The sequence below is a fragment of the Panthera onca genome, chromosome F2 (assembly GCF_046562875.1).
Source record: "Panthera onca isolate mPanOnc1 chromosome F2, mPanOnc1 haplotype 2, whole genome shotgun sequence".
Classification (NCBI taxonomy): domain Eukaryota; kingdom Metazoa; phylum Chordata; class Mammalia; order Carnivora; family Felidae; genus Panthera; species Panthera onca.
The window spans coordinates 30,477,061-30,498,956 of record NC_138356.1 but is presented as its reverse complement, the minus strand read 5'-3'; the positions used below and the strand labels follow the sequence as shown (position 1 = coordinate 30,498,956).

The following is a 21,896-nucleotide window of genomic DNA, read 5'->3' as shown; positions in this document are numbered from 1 at the left end:
TTTTCAAATATGGGGTAATTGGGCACTATTACTCCTGCTGATGGGTGACCTTGGCACCTTGTGGCTGGGCAAAGGCCATTCTTCCCCAAACCCCCTCCTTGTATAGTCAGGTGTCTGGGAAAGTATCAGGGGCATTGAGTCTCACCTCTTTTCCATTTTGAGGTTTAGTAGAATTAGAACTCTCATGGATGGAAGTCAGCTGGTAGGAAAGGATATCAGAGACCCTGAAGAGGGAACTCGCATTTAGGGAAGTCTGGAATGGTGACCTGGCAGCCACATCAGAAGCAGATTTTGTCCTGACATATTATGTTGCTGATACTGGAACCTGCCTGACCCCCAACCACCATGGAATAGCCAGATGATTTGCGACTTGGAAAAATGGCTGCAGATAGGGCTGTAGGTTTCAAAACTGTTCCTTTGGGGAAGCCGAGAGCAATGTACCAGGTACTGAGGTCTCTGCAGCCATCTGAACTACTCAGAGCACTGGACAAAAATCTTTTGGATTGTGTGGGGGACCAGTTTCCAGCATATGCGCGCTAAAAGATTATCCAATTTTAGGTGTTTGGAAGACTAACAGTCACTGAAGCAACACTGACTTGAACAATTGTGAAGTAGCATCTGAGGCCCCAAGAAAAAGATTGGACTTCCTGCTCATTTGAGGTAGGTAGCCTGAAGTGTTATTTGAATAAGAAGTAAGATTTGATCTTCTGACTTAACGTTGCTTACGTTGATTTTTAGCAGCTTTGCCAAATCAGTGAGACCATGCTCATTTAAAGGAGGTATAAACAGGACTCTGGTGACATTTTCTGCAAATGCCTGGAAAATTTCATTTGGTGACAAATCAACACTAGTTGCTATGTAGTTGGCAAGATTATCATAAGATAACTGTCAACGAAGAACCAGAAACCTAATTTCTCAAGTTTTCCTGAATTCCTGAAGACAGCACAGGCTGCAGAAAGGAGGTTAGAAGAAAAAATAAAAAGAGGCCAAATCTCCAATGCCTAAGCAGTTCTGGATCCAGCGGTCAGGACAGGGCTAGAGCCTCAAACGTCGCAATCAGGGCGGATCTGTCCCAGACGGAGTCACGCCTATGTGGGCGGGGCCGCAGGGGTGGGACTTCCTGTCCGGAACATTTTTCACTCACAGGAAGAACACAGCCACGGATCCTGCCGGTAGTGTAGTGATAGAGTCTGACCTCTTCCAACTTAAGGTACGTCCTGCGTTCCTTCTACCCCATACCGGCTCTCAGGCGGTCTTGGCCGGAGCTTCGAGCCTGGGTGCTGCGCGGCGGCCCTCCGCGGGCGGGAGTGGGTGGGCGCGGTCAGTCGTGCGGGGGTTGGCGCCCAGGGACAGAGGCCGCAGCTGGGGCCGCTGTATCCCTGCAGTGTTGTCCTTAATCCCCGCCGCGGAGTGACCCCACAGCGTGTAGCGATTTCGCTCGCGGGCTCTCTCTGCACCTTTGCGGCGGCTTATGTCGAGTAAGTTCTTTTAAATTTTACTGATTCCAAGGCAGCTCAGAGACCTCGCATATTCCCAGGGTCATGCAGTCCCAGTGTAACCCCCTGATCCTGTCCTGTGCAGTCGTGCTGCTGGGAACTGGTGACAGGAAGGTGGCTGTGTTCCCACTGTCAGGAAGGCTGCGACCAGCACAGAAACAGTTGAAAATGTTTCAGGTGTTTGTCTTTAGGAAAATGAAAGTGAATAAAATACTTCTCTCTTTGGTCGAGAAGTCTGCTCAAAGTGGTTAGGCATATAAGGCACTTAACACAAATAATCAAAACCTATGGAAGATATTCCTGAGTACCCTAAGTGTGATGGACCAAGTTTTATGGGCTCTTCCAGGCCAAGGCATCTTCCCAGCTTCTCCCTGCATGTTCCTTCCTAAGGAATGTCATTGAGATTCAGGACTCGGTTGTTGCCTACTCAGGTGACTTCTATAGTATTTATGTCTGCAGGCCACACCTCTTCTATGAGTTCAGGATCCATACGTTCAACTGCCTAGTGATGTCTCCTTTTGGTTTCATAAAGTCTCCCCCCCTCTACTAATTAAACTTTTGATCTCCCTACCTCCTACCCAAATTCCCAAATTGACTCTTTTCTGTTATTCTCTGTTTCAAAAGATGTCGCTATTATCCATTCAGTTGTTAAAGTGGAAAATCTGGGCATCATTGAACTCTTCCTCTTCTTCCTAACCTATATCCAAATTATTGCTAAATGTCCCCAACTTTACCTCTCAAAGCAAATATCTCTTGATTATTTCAACTTCTCTCTATGTATCTCTCCCTCCATTCTCCCAAGTTCAAGCCAACCGTCAGGTCTTCTCTGGACTACTGCATTCTAATTCTAAATCTCCAATCCAGTCTACCTAGCATCCACTCTCCACTCTAACCTCCACCCTCCAATCTGTTATCATCAGTAGCCAAGGTGAAATGATTCTTCAGGGCTCTCAAATCAAATGTTATCTCTAAGGCTCTGATTGGGATGGTCCCTACTATCACCCCAGTCTCATTTCTTCTGCCTTTCTTTGAGCTCTGGGCTGTCACATTTAAGCCTTTTAGTTACTTTTCACTTACATCCCATAGTCTAGCCCAGTTAGTTAATACCTGTTCATTTGTCCTTTAGATCTTGGTTTAATCAGTCATCAGGGCAACCTTATCTGATACTGAAAGTCAGGTTAAAGCTGTCCTGTTGCATGCTTCTCATTGCATTTCTCCTCCTTAGCCTTTATTTTTTTTTTCTGGTGTTTTGTTTGTTTGTTTTTGGTTTTAATAACACCTAAGGGCACCTGGGTGGCTCAGGTCATGATCACCTGGTTCATGGGTTTGAGCCTCACATCGGGTTCTGTGCTGACATTGTGGAGCCTGCTTGGGATTCTCTCTGTCTTTCTCTCTCTGCCTCTCCCCTGCTCGTGTGCTCTTTCTCTCTCTCTCTCTTTAAATAAATAAATGGACTTAAAAAAATATATGTCTACCCGCTAGCGAGTAAGTATGAACTGGGCCTGTTTTTCCTCACTATGACACAGTATATAATAGGTATTCAGCAAGTAGCTATCAAATGATTAAATAATGAATTCTGAATAGAGAATCCGTAGAAGGAAGGGTAGCTTTTGAAATGGGCATTAAAGGATTGGTGGGAGTTATAGCCATGCTGTTAGAAGGTAGAGATATGAGTGGCTTGAGCAGTTTCTGACAAGGAAGCAGATGCATTGTGAGAACATCTAGATCTGTTAAGCCTGGAAGAGTGGAATAGGAGTAAGAATGGGGGAGAAAAAGTTTGAAAACAGTTCTTGAGACACTCTAAGCAGTTACTTGTGTAACTCAAAAAGTGGCTTCCCTTTTATACTAAAAAAAGTTCTTAGGAAGAAAAAGCGGCTACAAGCAGAAACTGCTCACTGCATATGCCCTTTGCCCTTTCTTCTCTTTCCTACACTGTGAATGCCATGGTAGGGAATTGTGAGTAGTCTTTCAGGTGAAACTCTGTGTCAGTTATTCTCAATTACAAACGTGATACAATTGGAGTTGCTTTATAAATGATGACACATTTTTCTGAGTCTGACCCTTTGAAAAGCTTCACTGTCCCAGGTACCGATTTTAGAGTGTGGTCAAGCCAGTGGTGAGTTATTTTGGTATTCTTTTCAGAAGTCAGTAGAAAACTAGACAGAAGACAAAAATATGTTGGCTTTTTCTGGGAAATAAATTTCTTCATTATTTTTTTAGTCCCAGAATTTTCTTTCCCTCAGATTTTGTAATAGAAAGATCAGAGGACTTTGAAATCAGAATTGAGTTCAACTTCTGTGTCATCTGTCCATATAACCTTGGACAAATTATCATCTCTGAGCTTAAAGTTCTTCATCTTTACAACCTCATTAAAAAACCTCATATGTAAAACCCCAAACTGCCTGACATTCATTAGTACATGTTCCTTCTGTGCCTTCCTTTCAAAGCTTCTCTAATTTCAGTATTCCCAGTGTTCTTTTTTCACTTTATTCTCCACTCAAGCATGCACCTATCTTTTAAAATACTTAACGTGCTTCTTTCTCCATCCCCCAAACCAATGTTGTTTTTTAATTTACTTTTTAAGTTTTATTTTTAGAGAGAGCTCGAGCAAGGGAGAGGAGTAAAGGGAAGGAGGAGGGGAGGGAGGGAGGGAGAGAAAGAGAGAGAGAGAGGGAGAGACAGAGAGGGAGAGAGAGAATCTTAAGCAGGCTCCACGCTCAGTGCAGAGCCTGACATGGGCCTCAATTGCATGATCCTAGTGTCAAGACCTGAGCTGAAATCAGGACACTCAACTGACTGAGTCCCCCAACCAGCTGAGCCACCCAGGTGCCCCTGATTGTTTTTTTTTTTTTTAATTTTTAATGTTTTTTTGTTTTTTTTTTTTTTTTTTTTTGAGAGAGAGAGACACAGAGAGTGAGTGGGGAAAGGTCAGAAAGAGAGGGAGACATAGAATCCAAAGCAGGCTCCAGGCTCTGAGCCGTCAGCACAGAGCCCGATGTGGGGCTTGAACTCACAAACCATGAGATCAGACCTGAGTCCAAGTCGGACGCCTAACCAACTGAGCCATCCAGGTGCCCCTGGTTTTTTTTTTTTTTTTTTTTTTTTTTTTTTTTGTGATGTTGTGGGCACTTTAGGAAACACTTTTATGGAGTATTTTTTTGTTATGTAAATGATTCTACAATGGAAGAAATTGAGGTTAAGAATATTTCTTAATGGACCTTGAGTGAATCTTGAGAAATACTGAACTCTAAGATATGGAAGAAGGCAAATCCAAAATGAAAGTATTTTGCTAACTGAGTTGTTTTTGTGAACTACCTATTCTGTAATTAAGACTTAGGGATTTTTAACTGCTTTGTCCTGACTCCTGTTACATCTGCTCAGAAGATGGCTGATCCTTGGCAGGAATGCATGGACTATGCAGTCACCCTAGCAAGACAGGCTGGAGAGGTATGAACGGAAATCTTGTCGGCCATTGTGTGTTGGATGTGGACAGCATGTGGTTGTTGTATGAAATAAAACATGTATCTTGATCTGCATTTGTTTTCATTTTACTAAACATTTTAAACGGAGTCAATACTCTGATTTTATGTCACTAAGCTTTTTGGGATGACAATTGTGAATCTAAAATACGATGTATGATTTTATGACTTTCTACCTAGGTCCTAACCACTAAAGGTTTATTTTGTGTACATTGTGGTAAGACATTTTTAAGAACATCATTTAAGACTAGATTGAATGTTTTAAATCATTTCTATATTTCACCTTTTAGTTTCATTTAAAATGACATGCATTTTCTATTTGCTTATCAAAAAAATCTTTTCAGGTGGTTCGTGAAGCTATAAAAAATGAAATGAATGTCATGGTTAAAAGTTCTCCAGCTGATTTGGTAACAGCTACTGACCAAAAAATTGAAAAAATGCTTCTCTCTTCCATAAAGGAAAAGTATCCATCTCACAGGTATTTTTTATTTTAGTCTCACATGATAAATTAAAATGTAGTTAGAGTCTATGTGCTAGACAAAAATTTTGAATCTAGACACAGAAATTGACTTTAGTTGACTTAAGCTGCAAAGCAATTTATTTGGAGGGTGGTGGGTGGCTCAGAAACCCTGAGAATCAGGGCTTAGGCAGAAACCAGGAAGGAAGACAGAGCTGAGATGCCACAGGAGCCATTGCTTCACATGCCACCAGTAGCCTCATTGTTGACTCTCCTATAGCTTTGGATGTCTTTGCCTCATTATCTTAAGATTACAAATCCTGGGAAGGAACATCTTGCTGACCTCAGGTTGTTTGCCCAAACTCAAGCTGCCAGGAAGTAGCAAATGGGATATTTGGATTCCTACATAGTAGGAGTAGTGTTTGGATGCTGGGAAGCTAAGGTCACAAATGTCTGCCATAGGCACGATTTAGAAGTTGAGTTTTATTCTCTATATTGCAGGCTTTTTTACATTGTAGAGTGGTGGTAACTCTAACGATTTTGAGAGAAAAATACCAAAATCAGGGCTCTCTTACACACAGACATATTGTAGAAACATCATCATCACTTTAAAATTTTTTATTTTTGAGGAAGAGAGTGCGCGAGTGAGTGTGAGCAGGGGAGGGGCAGAGAGCAAGGGAGACACAGAATCCGAAGCAGGCTCCAGGCTCTGAGCTGTCAGCACAGAGCCCGACACAGGGCTCCAACTTGTGAACTGTGAGATCATGGCCCAAGCCAAAGTTGGACGCTTAACCAAATGAATCACCCAGACACCCCACCACTTTAAAGTTTTAACATTGTCATTCTCTTCTTGTTCATGCCATTGACTATTCCTGGTATTTTAGCCATTGAGAAGAAAAAATGTTTTAAGCTGTGGCTAAATATACTTCCTCTCAATAAAAAAGGTTTTACAGCTAAGTGAAAAGGGGATAAAAGAAAACCATAATTATAGGACAGTTTGGTATTGAATAAAGGAAATAAAATAATCAATAAAGGGAAAAAAAAGCCAATGAACTCAGACACCATTTACAAAATTCACCTGGGATTTATTACATAGCATGCTTAAGGAAGGCATGCAGACATAGTAATTTTGGTGGGTAATTTGCTTTCTCATTGACTTATTTAATGATCTCTATGTTATCTATTGCTGCATTAATTACCGTAAAAACTTTGGGGCTCTAGACAAGCGTTTATTATCTGAGTTTGCTAGAGTCGGTAATATGGGAGTAGCTTGGCTGCATGCTTCTGGTCAGGGTCTCATAAAGTTAGAGTGAAACTGTTAGTCAGGGCTGCAGGCATTTCAAGACTCACCTAGGGCCAAAGGATAAGTTCCCTTATGTGATTGTTGGTGCCTTCAGTTCCTCATGGGTTGTCTACTAGCAGCTTTCCTTAGTTCCTTGCCATGTGGGCCTCTCCATAGCGCACCTTATAACATGGTGGCTGCCTCCCCTGCCCTGGAGCAAGAGAGGGAAGGCGAGAGAGGGAGAAAATAAATAAGACAGAAACCACAGTACCATTTGGTGAATGAGTCTTCAGAGTTGCATATTATAACTGCTGCTTTGTTCTGTTGGTTAGAAGGGAGTCACTCAATTCAAATTCACACTCAGGGCGAGGGGTGGTTAGGTTCTCCTCTTAGAAGAGCGTAAGAGAATTTGTGGATTTATTTTTAAAACCACATTTCCTTAATAAGTCCTCATCTGCGAGAAATGTGTGTGCGTACACATGTGTGTACCTTTGTTTTTCCTGGTATTCCATCTGAGAATTTTGAATTTTATTTTTCACATGACTTTGTTCCAGGAGAAATAAAGTTTTCTCATTTTACCGGTCTGAAGGAAGAAGGAACAACAATAGAAAAGTGGTACATGGACTTTTGTTATGTATTCTAGTAGTCTCTGAATCTAAGGAAATGTAAAAGTTTGAAAATTGTTGAAAGCAGTATAAAGATTTTGAATTTTTCATTCTTGGTTTTAGTTTCATTGGTGAGGAATCTGTGGCAGCTGGGGAAAAAAGTGTCTTAACCGACAGCCCTACATGGATCATTGACCCTATTGATGGAACAACTAATTTTGTCCATAGGTATGTTTTTAAAATGTTAATACTGTAATTACTGTTTGTATACTAACTGAATGGACCTTTAGAATATTCTGTTCACAGACCTCGATGCTTTAGAGAATTGTATAATTTGTAGAGTGAAATGTATTATGCAGAATTTTCATCAGATATGGAAGAGGTGACAAAATATTCATGTCATGGACTTGTGCAGTGAAGTGCCCTGTTCACCATTCTTTTTCTCACTATTGGAGCCATCTAAAATGTAAGCAAGTAACATTGCTGTTTTGAGATTAAGGAGCTAGTGGGATCAGTATGGGGGGTGGGGGTCATATAAAATGTTGTCTATATAGAGTGGGTTCAATCCAGGAGAGAAAACTATTGAGCATGGGTTGCATGATCAACAGCCTTGGGTTTGAATCCAGATGCCTTTTTTTTAAGTTTATTTATTTTGAGAGAGTGTGTGCATGTATACGCATGAGCAGGGGGAGGGGCAGAGAGAGAGGAAGGAGAGAATCTCAAGCTGACGGCATGGAGCCCAATGCAGAGCTCCATCCCACAAACTGTGAGATCATGACCTGTGCTGAAATCAAGAGTTGGATGCTTAACCGACTAAGCCACCCAGGTGCCTCCATATGCTGTTTTATAGGCTTTGTGACCTTGGGCAAGCTATTTAATCTTCCTAAGTTTCAGTTGTTGTTGTTGTTGTTGTTGTTGTTTAATGTATAAAATGGGCATATTAATGGTACCTGCCTCATAGAACTGTTTGTTCTTGAGATTCAGTGAGTAGTACTTTGAACTTAGTGTAGTGCCTGGCACAAAGTAAGTCTGCATCTCTGTATAGTAGCACTGAAAGAGAGCCCGAGGGTATTGCCAATGACCGTTAAAATGGGTAGTCTAGTTTGGTGGACTTACATAGATGTTATATTTGAAGTTGCCATGTAGGTATACATATGTTTACTAATTCAGAATTGTTAAAGTCTGTAAAGCTAAGATTTCAAATCTGTATGTGGAGTGTTAACATGGAAAGATGTTGTGATATAACCTATAGAAGACTATAATACAGCGGGTATATGCTATGATCCCATTTTTGTTACAATGAAAACTCAAATATTTCTTAAACTTTTTATTTTCAATAGTTGAACACATTTTTTCATATTTTCTTCATCTTGATTCTGGAGTAGAAATTACAACCTATGTGTTCAAAACCCTCATGCAGCCACAGCAATAACTGTGGTTAACAGTTTACTTTTCAGATGTGAAGCTCCAAATTTGGTGTTAAAGACAAGAAACAGTTTATTCTGTACAATTTAATACCTATGTTTATAGGTCCTCTGTGGGAGAAATGACCAAAAAAGACTTTTTTTAACCATGGTCAATTAAAATTTTTTTGAATTTGTTTTTATTTTTGGAAAAATTATTTTATATAGTTACTATGTTCATGACATATGACATTCCAGAGATCTAAAATGGCAGGCAGTGCAAGGTGTCCTTCCCACTTCTGACCCCAGTTTCTCAGGACCAGTTTCTGGAGGTGGCCACTGTTGCCACATTCTTGGGAATTCTTTCAGAGATGTTTCATGCCTATAGAAGCATCCTGTATGTATGTATGTGTATGTATGTATACACCTCTCCCCTCACTATTTACACAAAGATGACATACTACTCACACTGTTATGGGGGAGGAGGGATGAGACTATATGAAAAAGTATGTAGTCAATTATGTTATGAAAGAACATGTTTATTGAAAGTAATACTTATCTTGATAAATATGTATATGTGTGTGTGTTTTTTTTTTAAGGTTTCCTTTTGTAGCTGTTTCAATTGGCTTTACTGTAAATAAAAAGGTATGCTGTTTAAATGTATGATTGGTAAAATGCCTTGCTCTCATTTTCTGAGAAAGAGTAAATGTGTCTTTGTAATAAATTTAGGTTTGTCTCTACATTCAATTTACATAGCTGCATTATTTCAAAATACACTACAGAACTCTTAAAGTTGGCATGATACCTTTTCCAGTAGGAATAAAAATTTAATGTCTTCTGAGAAGCAAGAATTGAAAAAAACCTCGCAAGTAACTGAAATGCAATTCAGTATTTAATCACCATGATCTATTGTGATAGAGTCAGATGTGAGAGGTGTTGTGATCTAAATGCTTAACAGAAGTGGTAGGATTGGAGCTAGGAATGCCTTACTAGGCGTCAGTGAAGGGAGACTTTGAAAGACCAGAAAGCGGCAGTGGCCAAAGCATGGTTGGAAAATGCCGAGTGTGTTCAGGAACTCAATTACTTGCTACATCTAAAACCCAGTAGAATATAATCTCTAGCTATTACGTTTCCTTGTTTGGCTATTTGGTCAAACAGTGATGTGTACTAACATCTTCTTCAAGGAGCTGGTGATAAATTTGACCAGCATGTATACAAGAGAGTCAAGAAATCTGTGAAAATAAAAACGCATCTTAGGCACAAGGTGTGTTAATTAGTGAGAACATCCAAAAGAAGCTAAAGGAGCCTTGAGCATATAATCAGCCCTGGGCTGTGTGCTGTCCCTGCCACTGAACTAGCTCACACTTCGTGCAAAAGTTAGATGTGTAAACAGATAAATATGTGCTGGGACTATGAAAAAAGGCTGTGAGAACATGAAGAGCGTATATCCAGTTATGCCTAGAGCGGTTTGGGGGGAGGCCTTCGTAACAGAAGGGGTCTTAGAAGTCAGTCATGTGAGTTTGGTCTTAGCAACTTAGGAGTTTGCCAGATAAGAAAAGGGGGAAAACATTTGAATCGGAACAGCTTGGAGAAGAGCATGATGTGTGTGGGGAACAAGATGCTCATCGTGAGTGAAACTCTGAAAGTGGCAGGAGCAGAATTGATGAGGTGAGTTAGTTGTGATTTTGTTGTGAGGCACTGTGGCCTGTCTGTGCCAGAACATTTGGGTTTTGTTTTAAGGCAGTAGGAAACCAATAGAGGTTTTAAAGTACAGAGTGACAGGTAATTCCAGCAATGTAGAGATCATACCAGAGGGGTGCAAAGGGTGATTCTGAACTAAGATGGGGCAGTGAGGATGGCTGAGGAAATGCCAAAATCAAGAAGTACTTTCAAGATAAAATTTGCAGAGGGAGACACATGGGGAAGGAATGAGGTGTGGTCAGGTAATGAGTGATTTTTGACCTCGGGCTGAGGCTGCTGCAAGACTAACTCAAACCTGGCTTCCTACCTCTGATAATGGGGTTATAAGTGGCATAGGCCAAAGTTAAAAGTGGTGGTTGAATTTATAGACTGGAAAGAACGAACTTAGAAGAATATAGAGAGCTACAAGGGAAATGGAAGAAATGGAAGAATGAGCAAATCCTGAGCCACATGACTTTTAAGGGTTTTAAGGGTTGGACACAGAACAAGGTCCTTAAAAAAACTGACCCCAAGATAGATTAGTGAGTGAAGTAGGACTGAGAGTACTGCCAGAAACCTGGAGGTGCTGGATTAAGTAATGAAGAAGTGTGGATAATTGTCAGCAGGCTGCAGTTCTTCAGGGAAGGCATTTGGTCAATAGGAGTTCATGGGTAATTTCTTTGCAAGAAGTTTGAGGAGAGTGCATGATTAGGGCAGAAGTCGAATTGTAATTTTTCTTACTAGAAGAACAGGAGAAGCAAAGTATAGACTGCCCTTTAGCGGTGAAGAGAAAGGGAGAAGGTAACATTTTGAAAGTTGTGCAAGGGAGGTAGAAATTGAGTGTGAAAGTACACCAGCATGGAAATCTGAGAGAAGAAGAATCAGTTGATGAAAGAGTTTTTCAGAGAAGCTTGAGAGAGGGTAAGAATCATAATACGGAAGGAAGTACTCACCTTAGAAAGTAGGAAATACTTGTCTTTATCTGAGGCAGGAGGGCAGGAGGTCAAGGCGGGTGCTCTTAAATTGAGAAATAGATGGGACAAGAGTCAAGGATTCAAGTCTGATGACCTCTTTCCTCTGTTTAAGCTGGAAATTAGCATTAAGTATCCCACAGTAGTTATTTGAACACATTCTTAGCATACCTGATTTTTTTTTTTTTTTTTTTTTTTGTCACTCCCTTAGAAAAAGTACTCATTTGATGATGAAAAACACTCAGGTTTAGTAAAGGAAACTTTTTTCCTTCTGCAGATGGAATTTGGAGTTGTATACAGTTGCCTGGAGGATAAGATGTATACCGGCAGGAAAGGAAAGGGAGCCTTTTGTAATGGTCAAAAACTACAGGTTTCAAAACAAGAAGGTAGGTTTATCCTCTGATTTTTGATGTGATTGATATTACATACATGTGTTTTGAATTTTTTGAGTTAACATGTAGAGTTCACTCAGTTGTTAACAGATTCATAAATTGTGTATACTTTCCTATTACTTCTTAATTTCCACTGCAGTTTTGAATGTGGTGGTAGAAGCAAGGATCTCAAGTATAGTCCAGAAACACCCCTTCAGCCCCAGCAGCTTGCTAAGTGCTGGGATAGGAAGATAAATAAGTAGGGCTCCCCGCTGCCATGGAGTTCACAGCTCATTGTTTCAGCCACTGCATCTCAAATTCTTTGTCAAATTCCTCTGATCTGATGCCACTGGGGCCAGTTGTCAGACCATAAATGTGGGAGAATAAAAGTCTGTTACAGTTGGGAATCATTAAAAATGACATGACACATACACATTTTTCATGACCTTGATGATTGGCGTTTTGTCTTTTATGTGACGGCTCATTGAGGCAGGAGTGTCCCCTTTTTTCCATAAACCATGTCCAGCACTTCCCAGCGTGCACCTGTGGTTCTTTCAGGTGCAGCAAGAACTTAGACGCTTCAGAATCCCCCTCCACCTGCATAATCTTTCTCCTCAGACACTCAATTTGAGAGCAGATTTTTAGTTCATTTAGTTCACTTTTAGTTCAGTTTAGTTTATTGAACTCGAAGACCCCAAAGATTGGAAGATCCGTCCTGATTTTTTTAAGATGTTAACGTGAAAAAAGTGCATCTTAGAATCAAAGTAATATAGTTTTTAATTAGCTTATGTGGTATTAGAGGAAACAACAGTAAACACATTCAGAACAAGCTGGTAAGCGTCCGTCTCCACTGGTGGGAGGAGATGACGCGTAGGGTACATGAGGGAGCCTGTTAGCCAAGAGGGTTGCGTGTGTCATGAGCTTCAGTCATGTTGTTTCAAAGAGGGCACAGAAAGCGTTGGATAAGCTGTCAAGTTAGTAAATGGAGGTCAGCCACCACTTAACTTTCATTTTATTTCAAATCTATATTTAAATTTCCCCAAGTTTTACTTTTTAAATATTTAAGGTATTTGCTTGTTTCCCACGAAAGATACCATGCATGCAAGCAAATTGGTTATATTCTACACTTTTGGGGGATGATCTAAGAAGCAGATTCTTTTGATGATTATAAAACAACTACTTTGAGGATAATAAATTTATCAGAATTTTAAATACTTCAAGGCTTAGAAATTTGATACAACCAGGAAGAGGGATAAAAATGTCCTATTGTTCTAAATTATAAGTATCACATTTTTTATCAGAATTCTTATTAAACTCTAGTGATTATTTAAAACATTCTCTTTCAGATATTACCAAATCACTCTTGGTGACAGAGTTTGGCTCTTCTAGAACACCAGAGACTGTAAGAATTATTCTTTCTAATCTGGAAAGGCTTTTGTGTGTTCCCATTCATGGGTAAGCTCTTTTCATTTATTCCCTGAAGTTCCAGAGAATTTAACATCTTAAAGAATGAATTTTCCTTAAACTTTTTTTTTTAACATTTATTCATTTTTGGGAGAGAGAGAAAGCATGTGTGCGTGCGAGCAAGTGGGGGTGGGGCAGAGAGAGGGAGACACAGAATCCGAAGCAGGCTCCAGGCTCTGAGCTGTCAGCACAGAGCCCGACTTGGGGCTCAAACTCATGAACTGTGAGATCATGACCTGAGCCAAAGTCAGGCGCTTAACCTACTGAGCCACCCAGGCACTTCGAATTTTCTTTTAGAAGTTAAATTTTTTTATTAATAGGCTTGGGGTCAGTACCATAATTCTAATTTTGTAATGTAACTAAAAAACCTTTTTATTTGGGAACAATTTCATATGTGACAAAATTTGCTGAAATAATTAAAAAAAAATCCCTTTACTCAGATTCACCTGTTGTTAACATTTTACCCTATTTGCTTTATTTTTTCATTCCCTGTGTGTGTGTGTGTGTGTGTGTGCGCGCGTGTGCGCATGCATACATGCAGTTTTTTCCCCCAAACTAATTTAGGGTCAATTACTTACATCATGACTCTTTATCCCTAAATACTTCAGTTTATTTCTTGAGATTGATGAGAGATATTTTCTTCTATGATCACAGTACAATTATTGACTTTATAAATTTATTTTTTATCTGATGTACCATCTGTATTTAATTTTGTCACTTGATATGATGTCCTTTGTGCCTTTTTTTTTTTTTTTTTAACGAATATAAGATTCAGTCTGGGGTCAGGCATTACATTTAGTTATTATGTCTGGTTAGCCACCTTTAATCTGGAGTGTTTCCGCAACCTAAGAAATTACCCACTTCCTCTCAGTTTTCAAATTATTTGCATGAATGGATACAAGGTAGACTCTTATAATTTATTTCTGGTTTCTCTGTATCGATGGTTGTCTTCCCTTGTCACTTCTTATTTTTTATATTTGTGCTTTGTTTTTGTAAATCTTGATTAAAGTACTTATGTGGCTTGTCTTTTTTTTTTTTAATGTTTATTTTTGAGAGAGAGAGAGAGAGCAATCACAAGTGTGTAAGCGAGGGAGGGGCAGGGAGAGAGGGAGACACAGAATCCGAAGTAGGCTCCAGGCTCTGAGCTGTCAGCATAGAGCCTGATGCGGGGCTCAAACCCACGAACAGCGAGATCATGACCTGAGCCAAAGTCAGACGCTTAACCAATTGAGCCACCCAGGCGCCCCTCTTTTTGTTTTTATTTTTTATTTTTTTTGTTTTATCAAAGAACCAGGATTATGATTTATTAATCTGATCTATAGTTTTTCTCCTCTCTGCCTTATTATTTTCATCCTTGTGCCTTTCTTGGTTCCTTTTTAAGTAGAGAGTTTGCTTTTATTCTTTTACTTTTATTAATATAAATATCTAGGCTATGAATTTCTGTCTTACCTCTGTGTTAAATGGTTCCGTAGATTCTGATATGTAGGGTTTTCATTCTAATTATTTTCATAAAATCAGTAATTTGTTTGTATTTCCTCTTTCACTTAAGAGTTCTATTCTTAAATTTCTACAAAGAAAGTTTCTTTAAATTTCATTTTTTAATTTTAGTAGTTTTGTTACATTGTAACAAATCTATGGAACTTACTAATGTTTTCTTTGTGCATTCTATAATTAATGCTTGTTACAGTTCCATATGCACTGAGTTAAAGCATATGCTCCATTATCAGGGTATAATGTTTGATATATAGCCTAAAGATTGACCTTATTACGTTTATTTTTCTACTTCACCTGTCTCATACTGAGTGATATGTTAAATTCTTCTGTTATTAGTGTGTTTCTCAGTATTTCTCCTTGGAACTCATAAAGTCTTTTTTTTTTTTTAATGTTTATTGATTTATTTTGAGAGAACACAAGCAGAGGAGGGTGAGAGAGAGAGAGAGAGAATAGAGAGAATGGAGGGAGAGAAGCAGGCTCCACACTCAGGGGGAGTCCAATGCAGGGCTCTGTCTCACGACCATGAGGTGACCTGAGCTGAAATCAGGAGTTGGACATGTAACCCACTGACCACCCAGGCACTCCTACAACTCTTAGAGCTTTTATCTTATATAAGGTGGAAGCTGTATTATTTGATGCCTATACATAACTTACACCTTATTGTATCATTTTAACTTTACTTACAGTATCCTTTGTTTTGTTTCATCCTTTTGGACTTAGTCTACTTTGACATCAAAAATGAAAACTCTGCCTCCTAACTATTATTGCCATTTGCTTGGTACATGTTGGTCCACTTTTATTTGTAGCCCTTTTGAATCATTGTTTCAAGTGTGTCTCTTGAATACAGCCTGGAATGGAGTTTTGTTTTATAATGAATTTAATTTTTTTTCTTTTAACAAAATGGGCCTGTTCATTTTTTAATATGACAGTTTAGTCTCAATTCTACCCTTTAGTCTTAGTTTTTTGTTGGACCTAACAAAAGGACTGCTACAGGCATCTTATAAAGTTTTCCCGGTCATCTTAAGATTGTATGAAGCTCATCCTTTATGGGTTCCTTGGGAAGGGCACATGTGCATAAAGTTCCATGAGTTCTGGCATGTTCCAAACTCTTCTTCTGTGGCTTTGAAACTTGAACAGCTTGGCTGGATGTAATATCCTTAAGAAACAAAGTATGGACTGAATTTCTTGAAAATGCTGTTTTACTGTTGCCTTGCTTTGTATGTCGCTTTTGAGAAATCTGATGCCATTCTAATTTTTTTGGCCTTTTAATTCATGTTTTACTTGGAGGCTCTTTTTGTTTTGTTTTGCTTTTTTGTTTTTTAATCTTTCTAATTTTACAGTGATCTTGGAATTGCTCATTCTGGCAGTTTTCTCCTTTAACATGTACACTCATGTCTTTTTTTATTCAGGAAAATCTTTGAATTATAGTTTTAAAAATTTTTTATGTTTATTTATTATTGAGAGAAAGAGAGACACAGAGCGTGAGCAGGGGAGGGTTAGAGAGAGGGGGGAGACACAGAATCCGAAGTAGGCTCCAGGCCCTGAGCTGTCAGCACAGAGCCTGTCGCGGGGCTCGAACTCACAAACTGTGAGATCATGCCCTGAGCCGAAGTCGGTCGCCCAACTGACTGAGCCAGGCACCCCTGAATTATAGTTTTAAATACTAATTCAGTTCTCATTTTCATTTTCTGTTCTGTTTTCATTTCTTCAGGACACTAGTATTAATGTTCAGCCTGCTTTGTGTCATCTTTTTCAACCACTTTCTCTCTGACCCTTTTCACTTCTTTCCTGTATTGCTTTTCCTCATTGCCCTTCATTAGGTTTTTATTGGCATCTGTTCTCCTAAGGGTACCTTGTAATCTACTTTTCATTCATGATACAATTTTGTCTCCCCCCTCCCCCATCTTCTTTTCTGAGGTTTATGCATCTTTTATTTCTTCCTTTTCCCACCCCATTTCTACAGCAGTTTTTTTGAATTTCTGATTTAACTCCCTCCCCCACCCCCATATTTACAAACATTTGTTTGAGGGTTTTAATTCAGGTTGGATTGATTTCATTTTCAGTTTTTTTCAGTCTCATTGTGGACTTTTTGGGGGAGACTTTATCAGCCAAAAAAAAAAAAACAAAAACAAAAACCAAACACTTTCATTAGCAAATGTCTGATATTTTATAGTAGTTCTGTATGGATGTGGTCTCCTTTTTTCTATTTCTGTTCATTTTGTGATCAGGGTTCCTGATTTCAGAACTTTTTATTCCCAGTTCTGCCCTTCTGTGCAGTTTGTTTTATGATAATCTATTAAGTTGTGGTGGGGTTGGGGGTTGGCCTATGTTTCACTTTTATTTCTGTAGGATCCTTAATTTTTCACTAATTCTTTTCCTTCACTTCTTAGTCTAAAAGGGGTGGCACTTTTCTTAAAATTTTTCTTGAGCTATAATTGACATATAACATTTCTTTCTTTTCTTTTTTTTTTTTGAGAGAGAGAGAGAGAGAGAGAGAGAGAGACAGAGCACGAGTTGGGGAGGGGCGGAGAGAGAGGGAGACACAGAATCAGAAGCAGGCCCCAGGCTCTGAGCTGTCAGCACAGAGCCAGACGGAGGGCTGGAACCCATGAACCAGGACATCATGACCTGAGCCGAGAAAGTCAGATGCTAAACTGACTGAACCACTCAGGCACCCCAGACATATAACATTATTTTAATTTCAGGTATACAGTATAATGATTTCATATTTGGATATATTGTGCAATGATCACCACCACAATAAGTCTAGTGAATATCTATCATCACATAATAGAGTTTTTTTCTTCTTGTAGTGAGAACTTTTAAGATCTACTTTCTTAGCAACTTTGAAATATGGGATACAGAATTATTTTTTTTACATTTAATAACTTGTTTTATTATTTTATTTTTTTAAATTTACATCCAAATTAGTTAGCATATAGTGCAACAATGATTTCAGGAGTAGATTCCTTAATGCACCTTACCCAGTTAGCCCATCCCCCCTCCCACAACCCCTCCAGCAACCCTCAGTTTGTTTTCTGCATTTAAGAGTCTCTCATGTTTTGTTCCCCTCCCTCTTTTTATATTATTTTTGTTTCCCTTCCCTTATGTTCATCTGTTTTGTTTCTTAAAGTCCTCATATGAGTGAAGTCATATGATTTTTGTCTTTCTCTGACTAATTTTGCTTATTATGATACCCTCCAGCTCCATCCATGTAGTTGCAAATGGCAAGATTTCATTCTTTTTGATTGCCGAGTGATCTTCCATTGTATATATATACACCACTTCTTTATCCATTCATCCATCGATGGACATTTGGGCTCTTTCCATACTTTGGCTATTGTTGATAGTGCTGCTATAAACATGGGGGTGCATGTGTGTCTTCAAAACAGCACACCTGTATCCCTTGGATAAATGCCTAGTAGTGCAATTAATTGCTGGGTCATAGGGTAGTTCTACTTTTAATTTTTTAAGGAACCTCCATACTGTTTTCCAGAGTGGCTGCACCAGCTTGCATTCCCACCAGCAATGCAAAAGAGATCCTCTTTCTCCTCATCCTCACCAACATCTGTTGTTGCCTGAGTTGTTAATATTAGCCATTCTGACAGGTGTGAGGTGGTATCTCATTGTGGTTTTGATTTGTATTTCCTTGTTGATGAGTGATGTTGAGCATTTTTTCATGCGTCGGTTGGCCATCTGGATGTCTTCTTTGGAGAAGTGTCTATTCATGTCCCCTGAACATTTCTTCACTGGATTATGTTTTTTGGGTGTTGAGTTTGATAAGTTCTTTATAGATTTTGGATACTAACCCTTTATCTGATATGTCATTTGCAAATATCTTCTCCCATTCTGTTGGTTGCCCTTTAGTTTTGCTGTTTGTTTCCTTCGCTGTGCAGAAGCTTTTTATCTTGATGAGGTCCCAGTAGTTCATTTTTTGCTTTTGTTTCCCTTGCCTCCGGAGATGTGTTAAGAAGTTGCTGTAGCCAAGATCAAGGAAGTTTTTGCCTGCTTTCCTTGAGGATTTTGATGGCTTCCTGTCTTACATTGAGGTCTTTCCTTCATTTTGAGTTTATTTTTGTGTATGGTGTAAGAAAGTGGTCCAGGTTTAGCCTTCTGCACGTCGCTGTCCAGTTTCCCAGCACCACTTGCTGAAGAGACTGTCTTTATTCCATTGGATATTCTTTCCTGCTTTGTCAAAGATTAGTTGGCCACATGTTTGTGGGTCCATTTCTGGGTTCTCTATTCTGTTCCGTTGATCTGAGTGTCTGTTCTTGTGCCAGTACCATACTGTCTTGATGATTACAGCTGTGTAGTATAGCTTGAAATCTGGGATTGTGATGCCTCCTGCTTTGGTTTTCTTTTTCAAGATTGCTTTGGCTATTCGGGGTCTTTTCTGGTTCCATACAAATTTTAGGATTATTTGTTCTAGCTCTGTGAAGAATGCTCGTGTTATTTTGATAGGGATTGCTTTGAATATGTAGATTGCTTTGGGTAGTGTTGACATGTTAACAATATTTGTTCTTGCTATCCAGAAGCATGGAATCTTTTTCCATTTTTTTGTGTCTTCTTCAATTCTTTCATAAGCTTTCTATAGTTTTCAGTGTATAGATTTTTCACCTCTTTGGTTAGATTTATTCCTAGGTATTTTATGGTTTTTGGTGCAACAGTAAATGGGATCAATTCCTTGATTTCTCTTTCTGTCGCTTCATTGTTGGTGTATAGGATTGCAACCATTTTTTGTGCGTTGATTTTATATCCTGCAACTTTGCTGAATTCATGAATCAGTTCTAGCAGGTTTTTTTTTTTTTTTTTTTTTTTTTTTTTTTTTTTTTTTTGGTGAAATCTTTTGGGTTTTCCATATAGAGTATCATGTTGTCTGTGAAGAGTGAAAGTTTGACCTCCTCCTGGCTGATTTGGATGCTTTTTATTTCTTTGTGTTGTCTGGTTGCAGAGGCTAAGACTTGTAATACTATGTTGAATAACAGTGGAGAGAGTGGACATCCCTGTCTTGTTCCTGACCTTAGGGGGAAAGCTCTGTTTTTCCCCATTGAGGATGATATTAGCATTGGGTCGTTCATATGTGGCTTTTATGATCTTGAGGTATGCTCCTTCTATCCCTACCTCTTGAGGGTTTTTATCAAGAAAGGATGCTGTATTTTGTCAAATGCTTTCTCTGCATCTATTGAGAGGATTCTATGGTTCTTGTCCTTTCTTTTATTGATGTGATGGATCACATTGATTGTTTTGTGGATATTGAACCAGCCCTGCATCCCAGGTATAAATCCCGCTGAGTCGTGGTGAATAATGTTTTTAATGTATTGTTGGATCCAGTTGGCTAATAATATCTTGTTGAGGGTTTTTGCATCCATGTTCGTCAGGGAAATTGGTCTATAGTTCTCCTTTTTAGTGGGGTTTCTGGTTTTGGAATCAAGGTAATGCTGGCTTCATAGAAAGAGTTTGGAAGTTTTCCTTCCATTTCTATTTTTTTTGGAACACCTTCAAGAGAATAGGTGTTAACTCTTCCTTAAATGTTCGGTAGAATTTCCCTGAAAGCCATCTGGCCCTGGACTCTTGTTTTTTGGCAGATTTTTGATTGCTAATTTGATTTCCTTACTGGTTATGGGTCTGTTCAAATTTTCTATTTCTTCCTGTTTCAGTTTTGGTAGTGTATTTATGTTTCCAGGAATTTGTCCATTTCTTCCAGATTGCCCATTTTATTGGCATATAATTGCTCATAATATTCTCTTATTATTTTTATTTCTGCTGTGTTGGCTGTGCTGTCTCCTCTTTCATTCTTGATTTTATTTGGGTCCTTTCCTTTTTCTTGATCAAACTGGCTAGTGGTTTATCAATTTTGTTAATTCTTTCAGAGAACCAGCATTTGGTTTCATTGATCTGGTGGTTTTTTTTTTTGTTTGTTTTGTTTTTTTTTTTTTGGTTTTGATAGCATTAATTTCTGCTCTAATCTTTATTATTTCCTGTCTTCTGCTGTTTTTGGGTTTTATTTGCTGTTCTTTTTCCAGCTCCTTAAGGCATAAGGTTATGTTGTATATCTGTGATCTTTCTTCCTTCTTTAGGGAGACCTAGATTGCTATATACTTTCCTCTTATGATCCCCTTTGCTGCGTCCCAGAGGTTTTGGGTTGTGGTGTTTATCATTTTCATTGGCTTCCATATACTTTTTAATTTCCTCTTTTAACTTCTTGGTTGGCCCATTCATTCTTTAGTAGGATGTTCTTGAGTCTCCAAGTATTTGTTATCTTTCCAAATTTTTTCTTGTGGTTGATTTTGAGTTTCATAGCATTGTGGTCCGAAAATATGCACGGTATGATCTCAATCTTTTTGTACTTACTTAGGGCTGATTTGTGTCCCTATATGTGGTCTATTTTGGAGAACGTTCCATGTGCACTGGAGAAGACTGTATATTCTGCTGCTTTATGATGAACTGTTCTGAATATATCTGTTAAGTCCATCTGGTCCAGTGTGTCATTCAAAGCCATTGTTTCCTTGTTGATTTTTTGATTAGATGATCTGTCCATTGTGAGTGGGGTGTTGGAGTCTCCTACTATTATGGTATTACTATTGATGAGTCTCTTTATGTTTGTGATTGATTTATATATTTGGGTGCTCTCACATTTGGCACATAAATGTTTACAATTGTTAGGTCTTCTTGGTGGATAGACCCCTTGATTATGATATAATGCCCTTCTGCATCTCTTGATACAGTCTTTAAAGTCTAGATTGTCTAATATAAGTATGGCTACTCCGACTTTCTTGTGTTGAGAATTAGCATGATAGCTGGTTCTCCATCCCCTTATTTTCAATCTGAAGGTGTCTTTGGGTCTAAAGTGAGTCTCTTATAAACAGCATATAGATGGATCTTGTTTTCTTATCCATTCTGTTACCCTGTGTCTTTTGATTGGAGCATTGAGTCCATTGACGTTTAGAGTGAGTACTGAAAGATATGAATTTATTGCCATTATGATGCTTATAGAGTTGGAGTTTCTGGTGGTGGTCTCTGGTCCTTTATAATCTTTGTTGCTTTTGGTATTTATTTATATATATATATTTTCATCTTTTCTCCCTTCAGAGAGTCCTCCTTAAAATTTCTTGCAGGGCTGGTTTAGTGGTCACAAACTCCTTTAATTTTTGTTTGGGAAACTTTTTATCTCTCCTTCTATTTTGAATGACAGTC

General features: G+C 38.8%; 1 protein-coding gene across 5 annotated transcripts in view; it reads left to right on the top strand.

The window, feature by feature from the left end:
* The first annotated feature begins 538 nt into the window (after positions 1–538).
* IMPA1 (inositol monophosphatase 1) overlaps positions 539–21,896 on the top strand; it is a 35,232-nt gene continuing 13,874 nt past the window's right edge. Inside the window, exons 1-8 of one of the 5 annotated variants that reach the window (XM_060610795.3) lie at positions 539–660; positions 1,147–1,210; positions 4,878–4,943; positions 5,320–5,453; positions 7,443–7,547; positions 9,322–9,367; positions 11,651–11,759; positions 13,091–13,199. In XM_060610795.3, coding sequence (XP_060466778.1) covers positions 4,881–4,943; positions 5,320–5,453; positions 7,443–7,547; positions 9,322–9,367; positions 11,651–11,759; positions 13,091–13,199 — 566 coding nt within the window. In that variant the 5' untranslated portion in view covers positions 539–660; positions 1,147–1,210; positions 4,878–4,880. Of the gene's footprint in view, positions 661–1,089; positions 1,211–4,827; positions 4,944–5,319; positions 5,454–7,442; positions 7,548–9,321; positions 9,368–11,650; positions 11,760–13,090; positions 13,200–21,896 lie in introns of those variants that run through there. The other 4 variants (XM_060610794.3, XM_060610793.3, XM_060610792.3 and 1 more) reach the window with 4 other exon arrangements.